This window comes from Sapajus apella, unplaced genomic scaffold (genome assembly GCF_009761245.1).
Source record: "Sapajus apella isolate SASKATOON/1434 unplaced genomic scaffold, GSC_monkey_1.0 scaffold92, whole genome shotgun sequence".
Classification (NCBI taxonomy): Eukaryota; Metazoa; Chordata; class Mammalia; order Primates; family Cebidae; genus Sapajus; species Sapajus apella.
In genome coordinates this window covers 4,951,946-4,977,361 of record NW_022437032.1, presented here as the reverse complement: position 1 = coordinate 4,977,361, position 25,416 = coordinate 4,951,946, and the positions used below count along the sequence as shown (strand labels likewise).

The 25,416-nt window shown below is 39.7% G+C and overlaps 1 protein-coding gene and 1 pseudogene across 3 annotated transcripts in view; one reads left to right on the top strand and one right to left on the bottom strand.

The window, feature by feature from the left end:
• ADNP (activity dependent neuroprotector homeobox) overlaps window positions 1–25,416 on the bottom strand; it is a 42,627-nt gene that overhangs the window by 6,483 nt on the left and 10,728 nt on the right. For all 3 annotated transcript variants that reach the window (XM_032255997.1, XM_032255998.1, XM_032255996.1), the window contains 2 exons: window positions 6,816–6,928; window positions 4,939–5,031 (listed from right to left, as the gene is read on the bottom strand). In XM_032255997.1, coding sequence (XP_032111888.1) covers window positions 4,939–5,031; window positions 6,816–6,923 — 201 coding nt within the window. In that variant the 5' untranslated portion in view covers window positions 6,924–6,928. The remainder of the gene's footprint in view (window positions 1–4,938; window positions 5,032–6,815; window positions 6,929–25,416) is intronic.
• LOC116535169 lies at window positions 15,986–17,054 on the top strand (annotated as a pseudogene).

Here is a 25,416-nt window from a genome sequence, read left to right as displayed (position 1 = left end):
AAAAGCCAGGTGCTGGGCCTCATGCCTGTAATCCCAGCACTCTGGGAGGCCCAGGTGGGTGGAACACCTGAAGTCAGGAGTTTGAGACCACCCTGACCAGCATGGTGAAACACTGGCTCTACTGAAAATGCAAAAAATAGCTGGGCATGGTGGCAGGCACCTATAATCCCAGCTACTCAGGAGGCTGAGGCAGGACAATCGCTTAAACCCAGAAGGCAGAGGTTGCAGTGAGCCAAGATCGTGCCATAGCACTCTAGCCTGGGCAACAGAGTTAAACACCAAAAACCAAAACACAAACACATTGTAGGACTGTACAAAAATATTTTCTATCTTTATATACCTATTCTATAATCCTTTTTCTATTAAAATTTTGAAACCTTTTTTTTCCCCCTTAAAAACGAAGACACAAATGCATACCTTAGTCTAGGCCTACAGAGTGAGGATCAACATCACTATCTTCCATCTTCGTAACTTGTCCCACTAGAGGGTCTTCAGGAATAATAACACACGTGTTATCGTGGGAGCTGCCACCTCCCATGATAACAATGCCTTCTTCTGAATAACTGTGGAAGGACCTGCCTGAGGCTCTTATTGAGGAGGCGGCACAGTGATCAGAATATGTCCATGGTGCTTCGTTTCCTTTTTTCATCACAGATTTGCTTGTATGCAGATAATGAACCATGAACATTCTTCTCTATTAATGAACACAATTTCACATTGAGATCCATGTTTTCAAACTTAAGGAGCTTGCTGAGGTCTGCAAAAGCTTCTGCTAAATCCTTCACTGTATATTTTCTTGGGGGGTTCTTCTTTTGCTTTTCCTGCAGTTTCCTTTTCTCTTTCCTCTTCAGCTATGCATTCTTGTTCCAGTTCCCACAGCTCCACACAGGTTAATTCCTCAGGAACTACCTCCAGGAGATCCTCTAAGGTCATCCTCATCAACAAACAGGTTAAAGTTGTTTGCCATCTCAACCAGAAACCTTGTGATTTATGCAAATCCTCTCAAGTCATGGACAAACCTCTTGAGTGTATTTTTTTAGATGTCATGCATATACTCCTTGTTGAAATTACCCCAAGCCCAAGCAAGATTCTTAATGCAGTCACAGATATTGTAATCCTTCCAGAATTATATCAGAATCTTCTCAGTGTCTTCCCCAGCTGCGATGACAAGGCAAAGGACTTTCTCAGACAGAAGGCCTTAAAAGCTGCTATAACTCCAGCAGTTGGATCAAAGAGGTGGTGTTTGCTTATTATTGACAATAAATAAAATCTTAAAAGGTATGTTATTCTCCCAATGCTACCTCTCCATTTTGCAGGCGTATCAATTCAGGAGGTCATCTTGGTAGAGTCACCCATGACTTCATGTGGCTCCTGCAGTGCACTGGCCAAGTGTGTGTGTGTGTGTGTGTGTGTGTACTGATATGCCTGAAGCCCCTAGGGTTCTCACTGTGCCACAAATCACAAAGGGTTTCAATTTGTAGCCTGTAACATTGCCCCCAAGCAAGACTGTCATCCGTCCTTAAAAGCCTTGAAACCTTGCATTGCTTTGGCCTCCTTATGTATCAAAGTCCTTTTAAGTATTATCTGTTTCCAGAATACAAAGGACTCATCCATGTTGAAAATTTGCTCTGCCTAGTAATCTTCCTCCAGACTCACTTATCTAGAGCTTCCCAAAATTCTTCAGCTGCCTTCACATCAGCACTCACGGACTCACTTTTCCAATATGTAATGAGTAATGATTCTTGAATTGTTTAAACCACCCAGAACTAGCAGTAAATTCAACATCACAGCCAGGTCCAGCCTTTTATTTCAACACTGCCAGCAAACTTTTTGCTTTGACTGTGATCATCATGGTGCTGAGAGGTACACCGCACCATGTGTAACTGTGTCTGGTCTTCAAGCTGGGTCATCAGAAGCTTCTCTGTGTCTGATAAAGGTCCTTCTTGAATTTTTGTTAGTCTCACTGCCTTCAATGAAGCAGATGCTTTAAGAGCTTCTGTCACTTTGTTCTTGTTCTTCAAGATTGTAGCTATGGTGGAATAAGACATGCCTGACTGGCAAGAATTAACCATCACTGATTTTCCACCTTTGTAGTCCCTTAATCATTTGTTTCCAGGTCAACCACTCAACATGGCCTCTTACTGGCAACATTATAGACTTTGTACGCTAAGGGGCCATGATGAACAAAATACCATGAGATTAAACCAGCACAAGAGAAAATGATGCAATAAAAAGATACAGTAAACACGAGATATATGAGGCTGCTACCAGTTTACCATGAAACGCTGTTTTAAAGTAAACTTTTTTATTAAGTACATTCTAATAAGTATATATAGCAAATAAACTGGTAATGTAGTTTTTAATTACCATATGAAGTAGTCAGGTGCTGATGTTTCTGTCTAGTACAGACTGCATATGCAACTATGTTCCCTAAGACTATAATGGGGCTGAAAAATTTCTGTCACCTAGTATTTACTGTATAGTTGACCCGTCAACATGGGTTTGAACTACTTATATGTGGATTTTTTCCAAACAAATTCAGATGAGAGATACAATATTCTTGGGATGCTAAAATCTCCTATACAGAGGGCTAGCTTTTGGTATATGCAGGTTCCTCAGGGCCAACTGTGGGACTTGAGCATGCAAGGATTTTGGCAATGAGCTTTTAATCATTATTGGAGTGTACCACTTCTACTTATTTTTTAAAAACAATGTTAACTCTAAAACAGCCTCAGGGAGGTCCCTTCAGGAAGTATCCAGAAGGCACTCCATCATAGATGATGGCTCCATGTGTGTTACTACTCCTGAAAACCTTCCAGTGGGACAAGGTGGCAATCTAATTTTGTCTCTGTGTCTTAGTTTTTAACAGTTTAAAAAGTTTAAAAAAAAAGCTTTTAGGTATATAACGACAAAATATTTTTGTACAGCTGTACAATGTGTTCGTGTTTTGAGTATTACAAAAGATTCAAAAGCTAAAAATTTTAAAGTTTGTAAAATAAATTTATGTAGCCGAAGTGTGTTTATAAAGTCTACAGTGATGTACAGTACGTCCCCCTTCATAGTCACTCACCACTCAGCAACTTCCAGTCCCTCAAGTGCCCTATACAAATGTACCAATTTTTTATCTTTTATAGTGTATTTTTAATGTACCTCTTCTATGTATCACTATGTTTAGAAACACAAATACTTACCATTGTGTGAGTCACTCTTACAGTAGTCAGTATAGTAACATGCCATACAGGTTTGCAGCCTAGGAGCAACGGGCCATACCACATAGCTTAGGTGTACAGTAGGCTATACCACCTAGGTCTGTGTAAGTACCCTTTATGAAGTTTGTACAACAACGAAATCACCTAACAAGGAATTTCTCAGAATGCATCACATCATTAAGCAATGCATCATGGTATTATGTGCTATAAATAACTGTATGTGCTATACCTCTATATGACTGACAACACAGGTGTGTTTACACTAGCATCACTACAGACATGTGAATGTTGTGCTATGATGTCATTAGGTAATAGAGGTTTTTCAGCTCAATTATAATCTTATGGGATCACTGCTGTAGATGAAGTCCGTCACTGACCAAAATGTCGTTATGTGGTACACGACTGCAGTAAAATTCAGTGCCAGAATATTTTAGTACAATTAGACAATTTTAATAGATAAAGCTATACCCTTTTATTCCTTTCCCCATTATGGAGAAATTTTCATAGAAAAAAGGCAAATCTCCATTTTTTTCTCTGATTAAAGTATAGGGTAGTATCAGATTCAGTGCTGATCAAAAAAATGACTGATTTCAAAAGTTGGCTTTCTTCTTTAAGCCATGCTGCTCTTTCTCAACCAATAACACTTCACAACAGTTAATGAAGTAACAGCTGCTTTGATTCAAATCAAGAAGTTAAATAAAATGTCCTACAGACTGTGTGAAGGGTGTGGTATTTAAAAGCCAATAATGGATTATGGAATGTACTGATATCAAAGAGCAACTTTCAGAATTAGGATTGTTAACACTTATCTAGTCAGTCCTTTGATGATGATAGGTTAACTGACATATGCATGGCAAGAGATGATCTTTTCTCCCTAGAAACCAACTTTGTTTCAGATATTGGTTTGAACTAAGATGAAATACTCTGCTTCTCCTCAAAGCTCAACTCTTTAGTATTCAGCTACGAGGCTTTCAGATTGATAAAACTGAATTAAATAGATGATGTGTCCCACTGGAAAGCATTCTCATTCTAAGACTGCTGGCTAGTACCTTTGCCTAGGGTACTTAAAAAAAAAAAAAAAAAAAAAAAAGTCGTCAAATTTTGGAGGTGAAGTTTAGAAGTACTAATTCCCTGAAGAGTTTGTTCCAATAGATGAACAGATCATTAATGTAGAATGAGACTCACTCCCCCTCAATACATGACATCATCACGTATTGCTATTTGCTGGCACTGCTAATATTGTTTATAATGCCAGTATGCAAAAAGTTAAGTCTTATCTCTGTCACTGCCGTCCTACAGAGGACGTCCTTCCCAGGCCTCCCATAGAAGTTGGATGCCATCAACATAGAGAACTAAGAAAAGCTTAATGTAAGGAAGGGTCTGGTCTTTTTCTGTGCAGAAAAAACAAGAATGGCAACACAGACACAGAAACACAGAAGACGCAGAAAGATAGAAGAGCCAGAGTGCTTTAGGGGAAATGCTGGTATACAGCAGGCTCCGTTACTTTTAAGTAACAAAATTTCCCTTTCTTCTTAAACCTAAAGTTTCAGTCCATTGACAAAAACAAAGTTTTTCTTAGTCTTCCCACTGCTCAGGAAAATACGAAATGCAATTTTGACACTTTCCACATTAGGTTGTTGCCTAGAATCACTGCATCGCTAAAAAAGGCCTAGAACTGAAAAGGGAGTATACCATGCTGCCATTTGAGGAAGTCTCCTGTGCCACTCACCTGGTTTTTCGTAAGTGAAGGGTCCCACAGTCCTACATCCTCCCATGTAGTGTTTTTCAAATAAAAGTCATTAGGTTCAAATTGTTTAAAATCCTAGAAAACAGTGAGAGAAGTTTACGAAAACATAGCGGTATAAACGCTAACCCAACCTTACATATAAATCTGACTTCTAACTAAGATGGAGAGAGGACAGGAAAACCAACCCCATCAAGAACTTAAACTAGGAGTGATAAGGCTCTTAAATACAAAAAGGCATACGGAAGTTGCAGTCTACATTTTATATCAACCAACCACTCTCCTGATGGTCGGCCAGGTTTCCAAGGAAACTGCTGAAGTTCTAATTCAGTAAAAAATTCAGCCACACACTAATATCAAAGCACTTTTCATTAGAGTACCGTAACTTATCGGTTAGAGTACTGGAATGGTGTCTAAAATAGCAATGTTTGCTTATAGCCCTGCAGATATAATTTCTGGTTCTGTGCAAAAAAAAAAAAAAAAAAATTTTTTTTTTTGAGGGGAGGGGGCAGGACATCAGATCAGAATGAAAACTCAGAATTTCAAACCCAAAAAGGCATAAAGAAAGCTATTCAAAGAAAGTTAAGCCATATGATGTTAAATTTATACTCTAATGTAAAAATTTAATGGCCCACTTCCCTCCAGACTAGGAAGATTAAAAGTAATTAGGGTAAAATCCCACTTGTTCCTGAAAGGTTCACAGTTCAAGGTAGAAAACGAAGTATACACGTAAATAATCATAGGAGGAACAAATCAAATGCATGACAGAAAACATACTGTGATGTTGGCATTAATTGTTTCTATGAAGATGATCCACAGAGTGCAAAGTGAATAGACTGCTTCATTTGGGCAGATCTACCTGAACTTTGGGTTTGGAGAAAGGCTACTTCCACACTTGGAACATAACTAGAGAAGTCGACTTTTGAGCAGCTTCAGTTTCCAAGATATACTCTTCAAGCATTAGTGGAACTCAAAATAAGAAAATTTGTTGCATGAATGAATCTGCTTTTTTACTTCCAATTCCATTCAAACATCTAACTGACCATCTATTATGTGCAAAACACTGTGCTAGGTGCTGGGGACAAATGGATAAACAGGGTAGCTATGGTCCCTAGCCAGCTACAACTTAAAGGTTAGTAGGGGAAACAGCTTCAAACTTTTCTTTTCAATCCGGGACTTCGACCAATAAACCGTAAGACCTCGAACAGTGAGATGTGGAAAAGGAGGAGACCGCTGCATGGCTATCTCACAGGGCTGTGATAAAGCTCACAGAATAAAACAGCTTGAAAAACAGTTCATAAAGCGCAAACTGTTACACAAGGGGGAAAATAATAGTCTACGATGGGTCAAAAGGGGCAACAAATGCTCAAATCCTAAGGAAAGAGACAACAAGCACCCACACAACCATGCCTCAACAATTAGAAGAAGGTCAACCAGAACATTCAGGCATTATCAGAATGAGAACAGGCTTTGAGTCCCACAGACACTGCCACTTTCTCAGCTGCAAGGCTGGGCCTATTTATTTGTTCTTCATCTGTAAAGTGGATATAAGAATTCCTACACTGCCTCCCGCCTCCATGGTCGTTTTAAGAAATAAAGGTACAGACAACTTGACAGCACCTAGTACAATTGCCTGACATGCTGAAGTCCTCAATGGTAGCCTTTTGCTTCAGGATGCAAAAATGAAAAAGCCCATTTTAGGGAGAAGGGCACAAGTTATGCTATTGAGAATGCTTTCGTGAAGCTACTGCTGTGGCTGAAATTCAGAATCACATCTAAGAATTAGCCATCTTGGCCACTGACACAAAGTAATGGATCAGAAGCTGAGTCATGTTAAAATTTAAAAATGACATGCTACTTACTTCTATATGTTCTTTACAGTATTCCAACCCAATGTCACTAAGTATTTTTTTCACAGTTTTCCGGGCTTTTCTTAAACTGCCAAGATTGTTGACAGGAAGTTGGAACATAGTTTCTATTGGAAAGAAAAATTTAAGTCAAAGTCAAAACACGTACAACTTGTAATATTTACTAATTCCACTGATGACAGGATCATAAACCCTACCCATCTGACAAAAAAGGTGCATAGGTATCCTCATCTAGTGTGAACACACACACACACACGCTTGCATGTGCATATGGCTTGCTCCATCCATCCATCCATCCATCCATCCATCCATTTTTTTTTTAAAGACACTCTTGCTCTGTTGCCTAGGCTGGAGTGCAGTACACTGATGGTTCACCATAGCCTCAACCTTCTGGGCTCAAGTGATCCTCTCACCTCAGCTTCCCAAAAGGATGGGACTCCAGGAGTGTGCCACCATGCCCAACTAATTTTCAAAAATTTTATATAGTGACTAGATCTCACTATGTTGCCCAGGCTGGTCACGAACTCCTGGACTCAAGTCATCCTCTCTCCCTGACCTCCCAAAGTGCTAGCATTACAGGCGTGAGCTACTGGGCCAGGCACGTATCTACCACGTTTTGAACACTTAGCAAGTGGGCAGGCAAAGTAAGTACTCTCTGATCTTCCTAGTTTTTAAGAGGACATTTTGACTGAGTCTAATCTGGCATAATTCTGATTAGACTTAAAACAGTTCAGTGATGAACTTATAGTTGAGAATTAGAGAAATAATAGCAACCAATTAGTTTTAAATCAAGTGCTACTGCTTTTCTCCTTCTGATGTTAAACTTCTGAAAACAGAAAAGTGCTTACCATTTCATCATCATTACACAGTTTTGAGTGCCAGGGTAGAGAGGATTTTGTTGAATTGGAACTGTCCTGCCTACTGCTATGGTATTCTTAAAAAACAAAAACAAAAACTTTACAGTTTCTGTATACTGCCCAAATTAAAGACAGTAAAGATATGTGACTTGACCAAAACATGCCCAGTTTACCCCTGTCTGCAACATACCTGGGCAAAGGCACTCACAAATGGCAACTGTTAGACTTTAAGGAGGATCCTTTGAAATCATGAAAAGCCTATATGTGTGTAAGAAAACTGAAAAATTATTTGAATGACTTAATACATTAAATCAGCTTTTTAGATAAACTTTCCCAAGTTCCTTAAAAACAAAAGTTTGTCTTTAATGAGAAAATAAAATCAATAAAACTTGGGCAGTTGAGAATATGTATGGTTTCTAATGTGATCATAAATGCTTCCTATAATATGGTAAAAAGCTGTCAATTTAATAATCCAAGTCTAACACAATTTTACAGGATATAAAGTAGTTCTAAAACCCAAAACAGCAAAAACAAAAGGCAAAGCACCAAGAATGGAAAATTAATATATGCAAATCCAGTGGTCTAACTAATAAAGGCTGTTACTCTGTAATACCAATATCATCTGTAAATTGCAACTAATCCAAATATAAAATGTTGCCTCATTTATTATTTTAATCCAAAATTAATGTCAACTATAAGAAATCAAAAATAAAAAGTGAAATCTACCAAAATCAAACTGTAACTCCTAGAAAATTTGAAACTGGGTATGTTACACTAACTTAGAATTCTCAAAATATTCTCTATCAAGTACCAAAGTTTAATTGGGGCCAAAAGAGGAAAGTATTTCGAAAAAACCTCAGCCTTATCACACGCAAGACAGAACTGCTGTTCACTATGAACCAATGACTATAGTGTCCCTTGCCCTCTGCCATGCTAGTAGTTTACATATTGTGCAGCCAAATGCAGATTTAGAAGTCTACTCTGATATAAATTAAGACCAAAGCAATTTTTTTGGTCCAAATTTTATCACTGAATGATTTAAGCCACCACAGAAAGATGGTTTCATATCACCTTTCTGTGGTGGCTTAAAAACAGAAAATTCTTCATCAGTTGGTTCCTTTAAAACAGTTACTATAAACCAAGTCTTTTTTAGAGAGATGCACATATTAGAAAAATATTTCAGAAATACAGAAAAGTGTTACAGGTTAATTCTGAAGAAACTGGGTATTAAAATGGATGCCCACAGACACCTAAGACTGGGAAGAGACATCTTGTTTCTCTATTCATTTCATAGACTACGTGCCAAAATTCAGGTATCTGGGAACTTTCTCAGTTAACCCTGCTTCACACTTCATAAGAGATGTGTCCAGAAGCCAGCCGTTACTGGTTTCCCTGCCTCCTGGATGAGTGACTCAACAATGTCAGCAAAACAAAGACATAAAGATTTGGAAATGCAGCCACCACTGAGGTCATTAGTCTATAGAAAACATAAAATAAGAATCAAGTTGCAGCTTGGGGTAAAGAAAATCCCATTCTCCTAAGTGCCTACCCATAGCTTTAAAAGTCAGTTTAAGACATTAAGATGAAACATGTCACTGCCTCGTAGGTATTTTTTTCTGAAAAAGTGAGTATGCCTATAAAGGAATTCAGTTGTAAGAAACCTGTAATTTATTAAAAGCGGTATTTCAGCCACAGAGTTGGTGTTGGGTTTACTTAACTATGTTGAATTTAAAAGGCTTATAAATAAAACAGTGACACTGCTTATTGGGATATGCTATATCAAAAAATGTTATTTTGCTGTAGGCTTTTACAACTAGGAATAATCTGTATTTTTTCTTGAGACAGGGTTCCACTTTTTTTTTTTTTTTTTTTTAGACGGAGTTTCACTCTTGTCGCCCAGGCTGGAGTGCAACAGCGCAATCTTGACTCACTGCAACCTCTGTCTCCCAGGTTCTAGCAATTCTCTTTCCTCAGCCTCCCAAGTAGCTGGGATTACAGGCATGTGCCACCACATCCCACTGATTTTTTATTTTTACTAGAGACGGGGTTTCACCATGTTGGCCAGGCTGGTCTCGAGCTCCTGACCTCAGGTGATCTACCCGCCTGGGCCTCCCAAAGTGCTGGAATTACAGGCGTGAGCCACTGCACCTGGCCAGGGTTCCACTTTTCATCCAGGCTGGAGTGTAGTGGTACAATGACAGCTCACTGCAGCCTCGACCTCCTGGGCAGAATTGGTCTTCCCACCTCAGCCCCACCAGGCAGCGGGGACCATAGGTCCACACTACCACACCTGGCTAACTTTTTGGTATTTTTTGTAGAGATGGGGTTTTGCTATGTTGCCCAAGCCAGTCCTGAACTCCCGAGCAAGTGATTTGCTCGCCTTGGCCTCCCAAAGTGCTGGAGTTACAGGTGTACGGCACCAAGCTTGACCGGGAATTTATGTTAATATTAATTCAGAACATTCTACATCTTTCAATGTAAAGATTAAACTCTCTTCATATGCGTATTTCTAACATTCCTAATAATCTTGGAAATTCCATAGTGCCCCTTTCTCCAGATCAAAGTATGCCCTCCATGCATTTGTTCATAGAGGTAATTTCTCTAAAATTTACTCCATTTGGACCTCAAATAACACAGTGGTGTGCACTGGCATCTTCAAAATCATTTGCAAAGATTTTTGTGTTTTTTTTTTTTTTTTCTTTAAATACTATTCTCAGTAGATAAAAAAAGCAAACAATTCAGAAATATAAGCAAAGAAGGCTTCCTTCTCACTCCTATCCCTCCAGCCACACAGCTCCCCTTCCCAGAAGGGGCCATGGTTACCCATTCTTTTGAGCTTTTTGCACTACAAGCCAAACAATTCTCTGGAAAAAAGTCAATCATTATGGGTAATAAGAAAAAGAACAGAAGGGCCCTATGTTTCTCTGTATCTACTGCTTGCTGTTAAGAAACGTAAGTTCAAATCAATAGCCGGCTCCAGGGTTCATTAATGTTATCTACTTGGTTCTCCTTTAGCAATCTGGACAAGGGATCCATACCTAAGTAACTGAGGGTGGGAACAGAATAAATAAAAAATTGTCTCTGCCTGAGATTAAGGGGCCTTTCCTCACTTTTGAATGCAAAGAAAGCTAAAAATTAAAATATGGATAATCATTACTGTTAGGGAGAAAGACACCTTAACACCAACGCCAAAAATGGTCCAAGAGATAGGCTTTGACATGCAGAGAAATGGGCGTACTGTCTCACAGATTTGTCCCATGGGAGCTAATCCTTTCTCTCTTGCCTCCTTGGTTATCAGGGTGGTCATTAAAAAAAATTTTCAGATGAACATTATTATTCCAATACCAAGGAGAGCTGGCTCCCTTCAGCCAAACCTTTCAGCTCATGACATAAAAAAGGAAAAATATTGGGTGGGGGGGAGGGGAGAAAAAATATCCAATTTAACAAACCGATATTTTGTTCAACTGTTAGACAATCACTTTCAGAGAACCTGCACTTAGCCACTCAACTGTGCTAGGAAAAGCGAGATGAGTAAGACACAGTTCTTCCTTTCAACAGTCCATTTCTTCCAGCCTGGAGTACACAGCCAGCCCTCAGTCAAGGTTTAGACACTTGTTTTTGGCTGCGCAGCCTCCTCTTGGAACTGCCTCTGCCACAACTTATGAAAGACAGGAAGTCTCTCCGTCAGCAGAGGAGAGTATACCTGACTTAGGTTGACTGGTAAGAATATTTCATCTCTGTAGATGATGACCACTAGAATTGGACATGTCCCCCAAACAAGGCTGACAGTAATGCTGAAAAGGAGAGCTAGAACCTGCCATCACATGAAGGAAGCAGAGGTAGGGAACAACTCCTACTGATACTGTTTAGGGTCCTCAACCCAGCTGTGCCTGAAGAACAGCACTTCCCTATGCCAGCCTTTTCCAATATATAAACAAACACATTATTGTTTCTGCCTAAGCTAACTTCGTATCACTCACAACCAAAAATTTTGACAGACCCACTGGGCAGTGGGACACAGGACAGAAAGTGGATAATTAAGAGGAAGATAGAGTATTTACGCAAAATAATTACAACTGTGAATTGGGTCTAGTAGGAATTTGTAGGATGAAAGTTATTCTAAAAAAATGCTTTGGCCCCCCATTTCATTAAGTAAAAAAACCAAAAACACTACATGGAGAGTTAAACACCCTAAATACTAAAAGAATTAAGAGAAAGCTCAATTATCTATTAATAATAGACTTAAGATTTGCAAGTGTTTTATTTATGACTGAAAGTAACAAGGTATGGGTGCAATGGCTCACACCCACAATCCCAGCATGTTAGGAGGCCAAATGGGGGAATCACTTGAGGCCAGGAGTTCAAGACCAGAGTGAGCAACACAGTAAGACTTATGTTTGTACAAAAAAGCATGGGTATGGACCTGTGGTCTTAGCTCCACGGGGGCTAAGGTGGGAAGATCACTTGAACCCAGGAGTTCAAGACTGCAATGAAAAATGATCCTGCTATTGCACTCCAGCCTGGGTGATAAGAATGAGGCCCTGTCTCTAAATAGAGTGTAACTAACCTTTTGGTAGCACATGCCACCTGATGAACTACACGTAAACATTCAATTACTATTCTTATTTATTTATTTTTTTTGAGAAAGGGTCTCACTCTGTGGTACCCAGGCTGGAGTGCAGTGGTATGATCACACCTCACTGCAGCCTCAATTCTCCGGGCTGAAGTAATCCTTCTGCCTCAGCCTCGCAAGCAGATGAGACTAGAGGTGGGTGCCACCACATTCAGCTAATTTCTTGTTTGTTTGTTTTTTTAAATTTAATGGAGAAGTGGTCCTCCCTATGTTGCCCAGGCTGATCTCGAACTCTTGAGCTCAAGTGATCTTCCCACCTTGGCCCCACAAAGTGCTGGGATTTCACAGGTATGGGCCACTGTGCCCAGCCAACATTCAATTTTGGAGAATAACACTGTTGACTGAACTAGCCATACTCATTCCTATTAGTTTTTGCAAATTATACCCACATCTACTATTTAGGGCCCAGACATTAAAGTTTTTCTAATCCAAGCCCAAATCCTATTCATGTGCTTTCTTACAAAGCAAGAGTCAGACAGCTGGAATGAAAATCTGAGATTCATCCAAGCCCTAGGCTACAGATAAATTAAAACCATATACATGATATATATATCTGTGCAGAAACTTTTCAGTTTAGGTCCCATCTATTTTTAGTTTTGTTGCTTGTGCTTTTGAAGTCGTAGTCATGAATTCTTTGCCTAGACCAACATTCATAAGAGTTTTCCCTAGATTTTCTTCTAGTATTTTTAGTTTCAGTTCTTGCTTTAAGTCTTTTTTCTACCTTGAGTTGATTTCTGTATACAGTGACAGATAGGGGTCTAGTTTCATTCTTCTGCATTATGGCAATCCAATTTTCCTAGCACCATTGACTGAAAAAGGTGTCCTTGTACATTATTTGGGTGATGTATACACTAATAGCCCAGATTTCTTTCTTTTTTTTTTTGAGACAGGGTTTCACTCTTGTCGCCCAGGCCGGAGTACAATGGCCCAATCTTGGCTTACTGCAACCTCGCCTCCCAGGTTCAAGCAATTCTGCCTCAGCCTTCAGAGTAGCTGGGATTACAGCTGTGCACCACCAAGCCCAATTAATTTTTGTATTTTAAGTAGAGATGGAGTTGCACTATGTCAGCTAGGCTGGTCTCCAACTCCTGACCTCAGGTGATCCGCCCACCTCAGCTTCCCAAAGGGCTGGGATGACAGGTGTGAGCCACTGTGCCCGGCCCTAAAAGCCCAGATTTCACCACTGCACAATATATCCATGTAACAAAACTGTACTTGCATCCCTTAAATTAATACCAATAAAATTTAAATTAAGAAAAAATCTGATCCTCTCTTCCAACTATCAAAAGTAAAAACACTCCATGTACTGAGAGGTACAGAGAACCTGGCTTATGAGGAAAAAATATTTGTAAGCTCACTGTACAGGGGAAGGACAATGATACAATATTGATAACTGTGAACTTTAAGCAAAGAGGTAACTAACAACAATTACAATCATTTATGAAACAACTGCTCTGCCAAAAGCCCTGGATCTAATCAGAAGGTGTATTCTGCTTCTTCTGGGTCACGCAGATGGATAATCCCCCAGCAGATGACAGTCCTAGTTTAGCAGGCTCAAGGTAAGGTCTGCAGGATCTGACACACCAACAATCGGTGGAGCTTGTGTATGGCAGCTCTTCTGCAGAGCTACCACATCAAGGATGGCACCACAGAGTCTATATTTTCAGGGGTAGAAAAAAAGCAGAAAAGCATTTACCAGTATCATCTGACAGTAAAACATAACAAAGACAAAACAAAAAGATAAACCTGTTTTAGATAACCAAAAGATAAACCAGCCATAACAACTTTGAACTGGCACAGATAAGCAGAAGAAAAAAACTAGCCTCTAAATCCACCTTGCCCAGAGTGCATTTTAAACGATTCCAAGTGAGGGTCTAGTATGTCATAGTGTGTCCCACTTTCCTTCAACTGCAGGTGTAACTCTGTTACTTTATAATGTTGGGGAACCAAAACCTGAACACATCCCAGAGTGATGACTAATGTATCAGTTATACTAGTGAATGCACAATTTTAATCTCCATTCTAAAAGCATCTCTAATATTACAATGAGAGCTAAACAAGGATCGTTACTTCTTTCTTGTTGATACCTAAACATAAGCTGCACTTAGTCTCAACAAATGATTTTCGTGAAACCTTATTCATTTTTCTTTTGAGACAGAGTTTCCCTCTGTCGCCCAGGCTGGAGTGCAGTGGAGTGATCTCAGCTCACTGCAACCTCTGCCTCCCAGGTTCCAGTGATTCTCCTGCCTCAGCCTCTCAAGTAGCTGGGATTACAGATGCACGTCACCATGCCCGCCTAATTTTTTGTATTTTTAGTAGAGACGGGGTTTCAGCATGCTGGCCAGGCTGGTCTCATTCCTAACCTCAAGTAATTTGCCTGCCTCAGCCTCCCAAAGTGCTGGGATTACAGGCATGAGCCACTGTGCCCAGCCTCAAACTTTTTATTTTTTAAAAACAATAAAACCGTTGTTTCCAAAGGAATGTTAGGTAAAATATAAAAAAGATAAAAACTAGAAGTGCTGAGGTTGAAAGGAAGAAAAGTTCTCTGCACCCAAGAACCTCCATGAAATAGTTACTAATCTAAACTAAGCCCATGATGCAAATTTATGCAAAAGTGGCAGGTTACTGAAATGCAGAATCTGGGCATAGTGGGCAATCAAACAAAAGCATGAAGTTTGATGGCTATAGCAGAATTCCGATGGTTTACTGATAATCTTCACCAAATAACATTAGTCTGATTATAGTATGGAGTTATAGGGAATCCACAGTAAACCTAAAGAATCAGAAAGTAAAGTTTACAATGTGATTTTTATTTTTAAACATTTCTACACTAAAGTGGTAAAGACAGTCTCTCTGGGATTATCTTTTACCTAGGGGCGGAAGAAGAGTAAGTGTGGAATCAATGGCTAGGAATGGTTACTACTAGTGAAGAAAAATGGCAGCTGTCAGGATGGGTGCACAGTGGCTCAAGTCTGTAATCCCAGCACTTTGGGAGCCCAAGGCGGGTGATCACTTAGGCCAGGAGTTCGAGACCAGCCTGGCCAACAAGGCGAAAACCCATCTCTATTAAAAATACAAGTAAGTTAGCTGGGTATGGTGGCACATACCTGTAATACCAGCTATTTGGGAGGCTGACGCCTGAGAATCATTTCAACCTGGCAGGCGGGGGCTGCAGTGAGCTGAGATCACATCACTGCACTCCAGCCTGGGTAACAGAGTGAGACTCTGTCTCAAAAAAAAAAAGAAAAGAGGGTAGCTATATTTTCTAAGTTAATAAAAATTAGGAAGACGATCATGTTACTATGACATAAACAATTTCATTTTTTGATAACATCAACCCAAGTCAATATGTAAGAATTTCAGACCCTTGACTTAAATTACTCCAATTGATGCTGATAAAAGAATTTTTGTACAGATCTTATAACCCCCATTGATGTTTAAGAGTAAAATTTTTGAAGTTTCTTTAAACCAATGATCTACTAAAGAAAGTTAAGTTATGCTGGCAATTTTCTAAGAGGGACAAGTGTTTGCTTCTCATGAAGAGAATCAAAGCATCAGTTAATGTCACTGCTATCTGTGACAGTACTTTATTTTTAGAAAACAGATTTTGTTATGTCTCTGTGGAAACATTTAGTACCTGTTAAGATAAAAACTAATCAGAAAGAAAACATCAATCCTGGGAAAGCAAAATGAAGGGGTACATGTCTAACCTATGGGTCTGCAACCTGGTCTACAGCGTGAAGCTGGAGGAGGTGAAGGAGAGAATTCTGGCCAATAAACCCTGGCTATGAGAACTGGCCAGGATAGCAGAAGTGCATTGCATTGGGCATGCTCAGCTGGACATACAGAAATTGTTGAACTTTTGTTTCAACTTGGAGTGCCAGTAAATGATAAAGACTATGCAGATTGATCTCTTCTTCAGATTGCTGCATCTGCTGGCCAGGATGAGACTGTAAAAGCCCTTCTGGGAAATGGTGCTCAAGTGAATGCTGTCAATCAAGATGGCTCTACTCCCCTACATTCTGCAGCTTCCAAAAACAGGCATGAGAGATTGCTGTTATGTTACTAGAACATGCGGCTAACCCAGGTGGTAAGGATCATTATGAGGCTACAGTAACGTACCAGGCCCTAGCCAAGGGAAACTGGAAGATGATTCGTATCTTTCTGTACTACAAAGCACCCACAAGCATACAAGACACTGAGGGTAACACCCCTCCACACTTAGCCTATGATAAGGAAAGAGTGAAAGAAGCAAAACTGCTGGTGTCCCAAGGAGCAAATATTAACATTGAAAATAAAGAAGAAAAGAAACCCAGCAACTGGCCAAAGGTGGCCTGGGTTTAATAAGAGAATGGTAGAAGGTTAAACAGCTTGGCTTTATTCCTACTTCATATGCTGCAGTGTTATCACCAGTGTCCTGGAAACTGCGTTTGTGCACAAGACGTCACCTAGGAATGTTTTCTCACCTTCAAAGTCTTTTAAACATGTTGACTTGTTCCTGCCGAGGTTCTTGTTCTAAACTTACAGCTTGCTTTCCAGGCACTGAATAACTGTTACCATTGTTCTATTGTTGTCACATGTCCTTGTATACTGAAATTTCCGTTAATTCTGAGTAGGTAATTCTGTGGCTGTTGTGAATCTTCGGCACCCTCCTGTACACCTTATATCCGTCTCTGAAATAGAATAGCTCCAATAGCAACAGGCTAGTCGTTCTGCTAGATGGTTCTAGGTGGACCTGTAATGTTCCTCCATAGAGTTAAAACATCCTAACTTGTTTTTCAAGCTCACTCAGGCCTATGCCAAATATTTGGGTTTTTTTTCCAAGCATGAGATTTTATTTTTGTGATAGGAGGAATATTTACATATTTTAGTGGACCAAATTTTAAGTTGGAGGGTGTGCCCTAAAATAATGAAAAACAATAGGCCTGTGTACATGTGTATTTTTTTGTTTTTTGATGAGCTACTTCCCAAGGAAAAATGTATGTTTTAAAAAAAAAAACAAAAAAAAAAAAGGGGGGGGGAAGAGTTTTAAAGTACCTATATTGAGTCACCTTATATTGAAAAAAAGTCAAGCTTGTTAAAATGATTATTAACAAAATGTATTCTGATTTGTATTTCAGAAACTAAAAAAAGCTGAAAGAAAAAAAATTCTCATATTTACACATTTTCTTTCCTTCCTACCTTTCCCTCAGCAACATATTTAATACCTGTCTATTTTACTCATTGAGTCGAAAACTGTTGTCACAGTAAAACCCTATTTCTTCTTATAACCAATAAGCCCTTATTGTTACTACTTTAGGATTTACATCCGAAGTGGTGAACATCCTTTATTTGCTTTACATGTGCCACTAGTCCTATATTTAAAGAAAACCAGTTGCAAAAGGTTTATATATTTGCATTTTTAAAAATTAATCTCATATACCTCTGCTTTAAGATTGAGAGCCCACAGCCAGTCTGGAAGCAATCACCCCATTCAATCTTTTCCTAAAATACACAGCTCTGAACAGAGGTAGCTGATTTCCACTCTCCTATAAGCTTGGGCAAAAGAGCTTCCAGATGTTGAAAACTCTAAGGCCCCTTTCTTTTCCTCTCCTCCTCAATCTCAAATCTACAGAACACGTTAATTCTCACTCTCTGGGGGCAGAACGTTCTTCTGGGTTAGCAGATAAAACTGCAGCAAGAGAGGGGTAAGAAAATAAAGTTTAGTCTCCTCTTTCCTTAAGCTTACGGGAAAATGTGCAGTAGTACTGAGGCTAAAAGGGGGATGAGGGAGTTAGAGAACAAGGAAGATGAGAAAGAAAACTACTTTGCAAATGATGACACACATGTACTCAAAGCTAAACCTGAATAATGAACATCAATTATACCGCTTAGGATGATCATATGAGAACACTCTTAAATAAAGATAAGCAGCAGGCTGGAAATATAACCAATTTCTGTATTGTTCTATTCTTACTAACTTCATTGGACTTTTATATTCTCCCAGTTTGACACTGCCTCCACAAATATTGATTTTTAAGTTTTTAACTGTATCAATTATTAAATTCTTTATAATTAAGTTTTTATAACAATTTCTTTACTTGGGAGCGTACATTTATGTAAGGTGAAAGATAATCCTTATCTAAATACAGCATCCTGTACAAAAATGTTTGGTCAAAGTAATATGATTTGTCACTTTCCATCAACGTGTGTGAATCCTTTCTACAAAAAACTCTGCTCTAAAAGACGGTCTGATCACCTCAAGTAAGAGGGATAGGGGCACAAAATCCCACCAGACAGCTCATTCCACACTGGACAGCTTCTGTTCACAGGTTTACACTTCACAATGCTGTGTACATGCCCATAGCTCTCGGTTAAGCTATAAGTTCCCAATCACATGACAGACTTTCAAAACTTTAAGACACCCCCTGTTCTCCCAATTAACCAGGATCAGTTCGTCTCACCATTCCTTCTGTGATCTCACAGGCCGCTCTCCAAAGGATAAGCTCCAGCTTGTTAGTCTCCCTGGTTCCCTGGATAAACTGTTATTCGGATGTGACATATTCAGGAGATGGTCAAGTTAGACACCACTACTCCAATTCTGGACATTATCAATTAATGCTCCTGAAAAGTACATTTGTGTAAATGGCATCCACTTCATACATCTGACATAAAATATATTTTTAAAAATATGCAGTGCCAGGCCAGGCACAGTGGCGCATGTCTGTAATCCCAGCACTTTGGGAGGCCAAGGCAGGCGGATCACTTGAGGTCAGGCATTCAAGACCAGCCAAACCAATGTGGAGAAATCATATCTCTACTAAAAATATAAAATTAGCCAGGTATGGTGGTCCATGCTTATAATCCCAGCTACCCGGGAGGCTGAGGCAGGACAATCGTTTGCACCCGGGAGGCAGAGGATGCGGTGAGTGCAGATTGCACCATTGCACTCCAGCCTGGACAGTGACAGTGAAACTCTGTCTCAAAAAAAGCAAACAGTGGCTTTTCAGAGCTTAGCTTGTTCAGCTGGTGAGGAAAGAGATATTTTGGACTGAATCTAAGTAACAATCACCAGTCTTCACTGTCTCCTCAACTGCAGGAATACAAGCATTCTGTTTCTGTAATGAGGGGGAAAAACAAAAATCCAAAAATTAAAGAAACAAATGTCCAGTACAGGCCTTAGGAAAGTCAAAAGACTGAGATTCATCTTCCAAATCACACCATCAACTGAAATCTCTTACGAAAAAGTAGCACTCTGAATCACTGAAAGAGCCTAGGGTTTGCCTAATCTCAACTCTTCTCATCTTACAAATTAGCAGCTGAGGTGAAGCAACTGCTTGCCCAGAAGCGAGCTGGGTCTCACGGCCACCCTCCAGACCTAAGATGCAGCACTCCTCCCATTACCCATGCTGACCAAACTCTACCTCTGACATTCACTAAAAACAAACAGCAGCATGTTCCCTACATACATCTGAAAGTGCCAGAACTTCAATACCCAACGTTGAAACTGCCTTAAAAAATTAAAAAGCTCAGCCAAACCAGCTGAAGCAGTAATACAGAGATTAAGAATCTGTACACATCTCAGGTCAGTCAGATGATCCCGTCACCTCCAGAGAAGAATTCAGCTCTAAGGACATGTCTTAAATCACTCTTTTACCATCACCATGGATGTCAAGAGTCACTAGTCACATCTGAAGAATCTCTTTCTATCCAAATCATAATAGCTTGTAAAATGAAAACCACAACCTTGGTACCCTTAAAAAACATGACAGCTTTTCAAAAAACAGATGTATCTGATGTCTCCCCGTTATTATCTTCCCATTGTTAAATACTCTAAGCATGTTATTCTGAAAGTCCCTTCGGAAACTGGAGGCTTCCTTTTTTTTTTTTTTTTTTTTGAAGGGAGGGAGTTGGTAGGAGGCTGGTCTGTTCTCAACTACCTCCAGCTTCCCTATCAAATATTGTTACGTAAGTAATTAAGAAACCAGAACATATGGCCACAAAGAAACTTGTATATCAATGTTCTCAGCAGCATTATTAACAACACCCCCAAAATAAGAACAACTCAAATCAACTGATGGATAAATGAAATGTGGTTACATCCACATAATGGGATATGATTCAGCCATGAAAAGGAATGAAGTACTGACACATGTTCTAACACGGATGAACCCTGAAAACATTATACTAAGTGAATAAAATCAAAAAAGGCCAAATATTGTAGGATTCCACTCATGACGTTGTAGAATAAGCAAATTCATAGGGACAGAAAAGTAAAATGGTGGTTGCCACGGACTGGGTAGTGGGAGAAATGGGAAGTTATTGTTTAACAGGTACAGAGTTTCAGTTCTGCAAGATTAAAAAAGGTCTCGAGATAGACAGTGGTGATGGTTGCACAAGGTGAATGTACTTAACGCCATAGACTGTACACTTAAAAATGGCTAAAATGGTGAATTTTATGTATACTTGACTACAATTAAAAATAAATTATTTAAAAAGTGGTTACTGGAAAACGTAAGGCAGCAGTGTTGATTAGGGAAGCAGACAAAATGGGCTTATAATTTAACAACAGGGTAGTCTGGGTTCAAAATCAGAAGCATTTATCACTGATGGGTCTGTTTACCAAAATGTGAATATTAAGCATTCGTTAATATTCCCCAGAACAGGACAGATCCTCTAGAACAAACGGTGGATTAACACAGCATTTTGAAGGCCTCTACGAACTTTCAGACCATTTTGGACACTATAATCATTTAATATGAGTGGTAATACATTAATGGAACCTAGGTACTTAAGAAAAAAACTGGTAGGGAGTTCACGTTCTTGGCAAATCTGCTCCACTCCAAGAGGCCAGGAACAGTATGTTAGTTTTGGCAATGAAGGCCCTGATTCACTCCACCTTAACTAATAGATTTAATACAGTTGGGGTTTCTTCAGTGAGGCATTCAACTACTTTGTTTTGCAAACGTGAGCATGTGGCAGTAGAGAAAAAATCTTCAGAGAATTTCCATATGTTAAATTTTCAAATCACCTTCAGTTTCCACTATGAAAGTAGAAGAGCAAGAGGAGAGGTCCTGGGAAAAATAAAATGGGAAGCTTTTGAAAGGTAACAGAATGACGAAAAATTTAATTTCAGCACTTTAAGGAAATTTGTTTTCTTTCATGCTGGTGTAGTTAATAGCAAACCAACAATCTAATGGTAAATAAACATCCTGGTTCATCACATTACCTATCAATTATACAAAAATTATAATCACACTATCACTTCTAAGTTTTATTTTAAAAGCTCATCACAGGTGATCTCAGAAATTTAGTAAAATATAACCTAAAATAGTAACAGATACGGATGGCATTTATGTCTATAAATTATAATCATTACGTATTATCTTTTAGCACATTCACTTTCCTGACCTCAACTCATGGGCAAAACAGAACCCTAAAATATGCACCAGAACCAGGGTGCCATCTCACAGGTGTCGCTCACAGCTATAATCCCAGCACTTTGGAAGGCTGAGGTGGGAGGCTCCTTGAGCCCAGCAGTTCAAGACCAGCTTGGATAAACATAGTGAAGCCTCTACTTAAAAAAAGAAAAAAGAAAAAGCCAGGTGTGGTGGTGCATGGGAGGCAGACCTCAGTTGCAGTGAGCAACGATGATGCTCTAGGCTGGGTTACAAAGGGAGACTTTGGGAATTTGCTTGTTTTTTCCCCCTGCTCTCTCTCTAACATCTATGTCAGAAGCAAGAACAAAGTAGGCACTCAATAAATGCAGACTAAATGAATGAATCCGTGCCTAGAAAAGACTTACAGATATGACATCAAATAAATATTTGCAGTAAAAGAGGCAACGTATCAGATGTGTCACAAACTAAATCCTAGGAGGCTTCATAAGAGATTTAGTTCATTCTCAGCAAGGAGGGTGGCAACAGCTACTGAGTTGGGGCCACTAACTTAGGTGGAAAATTTGCATTTACTGCAAAAAACCTCTGGTGCAGTTCCAGAGGCCAGAAAGCAAGCCATTCTAGAAAGTCCTTGCTCAACTCCACTGAGTCAGAATAGCTGCTATGTCAAGCTTCTGAGTAACAAGGAACGAATGCCTGGAAAGACAGGGTGAGGACAGGATGGGGAACCTTGAATGTGAAGCTGGAGTCTGCTGCCATGACTGGTAGGCACTGAGGAGATGCAGCTGATATTGAAGTCGAGAAGGGATATGAGTCTAATGCCACTTTAAGAGGATTAATCTAGTTGTATTCAGCAGGTCCCATTAAGAAAGGTCCAGAGGGCCAGGTGCAGTGGCTCACACCTGTAATCCCAGCACTCTGGGAGGCCAAGGCAGTGGATCACTTGAGGTCAGGAGTCTGAGAGCAGCCTGGCCAACATGGCAAAACCTGGCCCTACTAAAAACACAAAAAATTAGCCGGGCATGATGGCAGGCACCTGTAATTCCAGCTACTCAGGAGGCTGAAGCAGAGAATCACTGGAACCCAGGAGGAGGTGGAGGTTGCAGTAAGCCAAGATTGCTCCACTGCACTCTAGCTGGGCAACAAAGACAGACTCTGGATCAAAAAAAAAAAAAAAAAGAAAAGAAAAGAAAAGAAAGGCCTGGAGGAAGTCAACTAAGTAAAAGATACCACACCTACCCAATGCTCAGAATCACCTGAGGGAGTTTACACCCATGCCACATCTTCTCAATCCGAGAGGTCTGGGAAACCATCACTGCTTTAGGAAATAAGAAGATACTGGGGTGATTGTAAAAGGAGGGGAAAAGAAAAAGGTTCACAGGTGAAGATTATAGCCTAAATAAAAATTTGTGCTAATAATACTGTTTTCAAGGACAAAAATTCACGAATCAGCCATATGTAAGAAATCTGTATCTTATAACTTTAAATTTCCTTACCAAGAGGTACGGTGACTTAGCGCAGTGAAGTTTTTCTTTGCTAGAAAATAAAGATAAGACGCAGTGGTCTACCCTACAGCTGGACAAATCTGTATTGAAATCCTTGCTCTGCCACTGGCTAGCTTTGTGATCCTACACGTTACTTAACCTCTAGAGGTCTATTTTCTTACAGTGTAACCAGAAGGACGCTACCTCATTGTTTTAATGTCAGAAGGATTAAATGACATGATGCAAGTTAATGCTTAAGACAGTTACCATTATTACCTTAAACCAGATGAGATACTAAAATAATCACTTTGAAAATTCTGAGTTCACACTAGGGCACAACCTCTCCAAAAAGCTCAAACTATTATGCCTCAGAATCAGATGTGGTTGCCATAACATCATCTGTTCCTGTACACATTACAACGTGCTACATGCACAGTAGTGTTTTTACACAATATTTTACATCTGTGTGAGCCATGCATACTCAGGTTAGCACATTCTTAACTTTACAAGCTCAGTGACACTTAAAATGTTTATGCAACATCTGTAACTATCTTAAATAAACCTAGGTGACTTAACGGTTATGTACAAACATAAAGCTGTGATCTAGATTTTGCATATCTTATGTTCTAAAAAATATATGGAGTCACTGGTCTTTTAGGAAGATTTTCAGACTAGGAGATTGCTGCCCACAACTGGAAAAGCGTGACTGTGTTGCTGCTTATCCTGACACTTTGAGCATTCAGATTTCAGGTAAGAATTCTAGCAGTGACCGCCGGAATTTCCAGTACACCAGTAGAACCAGTTGTTTTCGGGCTGAACTCCTGTAAGAGTTTCAGATCTGTACACAAATAGAGAGAAGATGATGCCTGAGGGACAAGGTGAAAGCTAGGAAGCCAGGGGTCTGGCCCCCTGACCCTTCATCAATTTAAGAGTTCACCTAAAATTGTATTTTGGAAGTGGGGGAAGATGCCTCAGTGCTTAAACAAGAAAAACAAGACTGAGGATACTTTATAATATACCAGTCTAGATAAGGAAGAGTGTGAGGTGAGGAGCATTTGCCAGTTTACTTCACTTTAAATAGGTACTGCAGCAAGGCAGGGGCACAGCATGAAGAGTGATCCTAGCACTCTGCTGCCTACATAAGAACTCCACAGGCATACAGCCACTTGCTGTTGCTGTAAGTGGACAACCTGGCCTTAGACCAATGTAAAGAGGGAAATAACAGCCCTTAAGGGGCGTTTTAGGGGAGGACTCTCAAAAATTGTGTTTTTCCTCTGCCATCACACCACGCAGAAGTTCTGACGTCGCCTTCTGTGACCAAACATGTGGGCTTTTTTTTCCCAAGCAGCAGGCACCAGCTGGGTGTCCTCTAACTTGGTTATAGTGTCATATTCCACAAGTTGGGGGGCTCAGTCCCCAAAACTGCTCTCCCCTTCTTCAAACACCAACTGGAAGTCTGAGCCTCCAGAACTTCTGATGCTTTAAGCTGGCGTCCCCAAGACCCCTCTCCAGTTCTATTAATTTGCTGGAACATCTCACAAAACTCAGGGAAACACTTACGTTTGCCAGTTTATTCCCTTCCCCCAGGTATAAGGTGCGGCCCTCTCTAGGGAGGGTCTCAAGACCCACAATCAGAAAGCTGGGTAAAGATTAGAGTCTTGCCTTGGGGCAGGTGAAAGGAGAGCAAGAGAAGGTCAGGGAGATTATTTTCTGAGGCCTAACACACCCAATATTCTAATAAAACATGGTAATAGGGGTTATGGGTGTTATGAGCCAGGAACCATCGTGGACAAAAACCAGTATGTATCATAACACCACAAAAGGACAAGCAGATATGTCCATTTATAAATTATTTCAGAAGCATGCCAAGTGTTTGTATCTAAATGATGTAAAATTCTTCACGTTTTATCAAAACTACTCAGAAATAATTTCCCACAATAGGAAATATATTTCCTTCACTATTCTTGAGTAACAGAATAATTTATTTAAACAATGTTCTCAGTTTTTAAGCCATCTCCCAAGATCAAGGATTCACCAAAGGTATCTTTTCAAAAGCATTCTTGTACCAGGTTTTGCCACTTGATAGCTCAATTTTTTAATACTTTTTCCCAGTTTTTATTTGCATTTTTCTTGTTGCTTTTTTTTTTTTTTTTTTGGAGGGTTGTTTTTCCTTTTTTCCCCGGGTTTGATGGAAATGCGGGGGGCTCTACCAACTCTAACCCCCGCCCCTGGGGTTAGGCAATT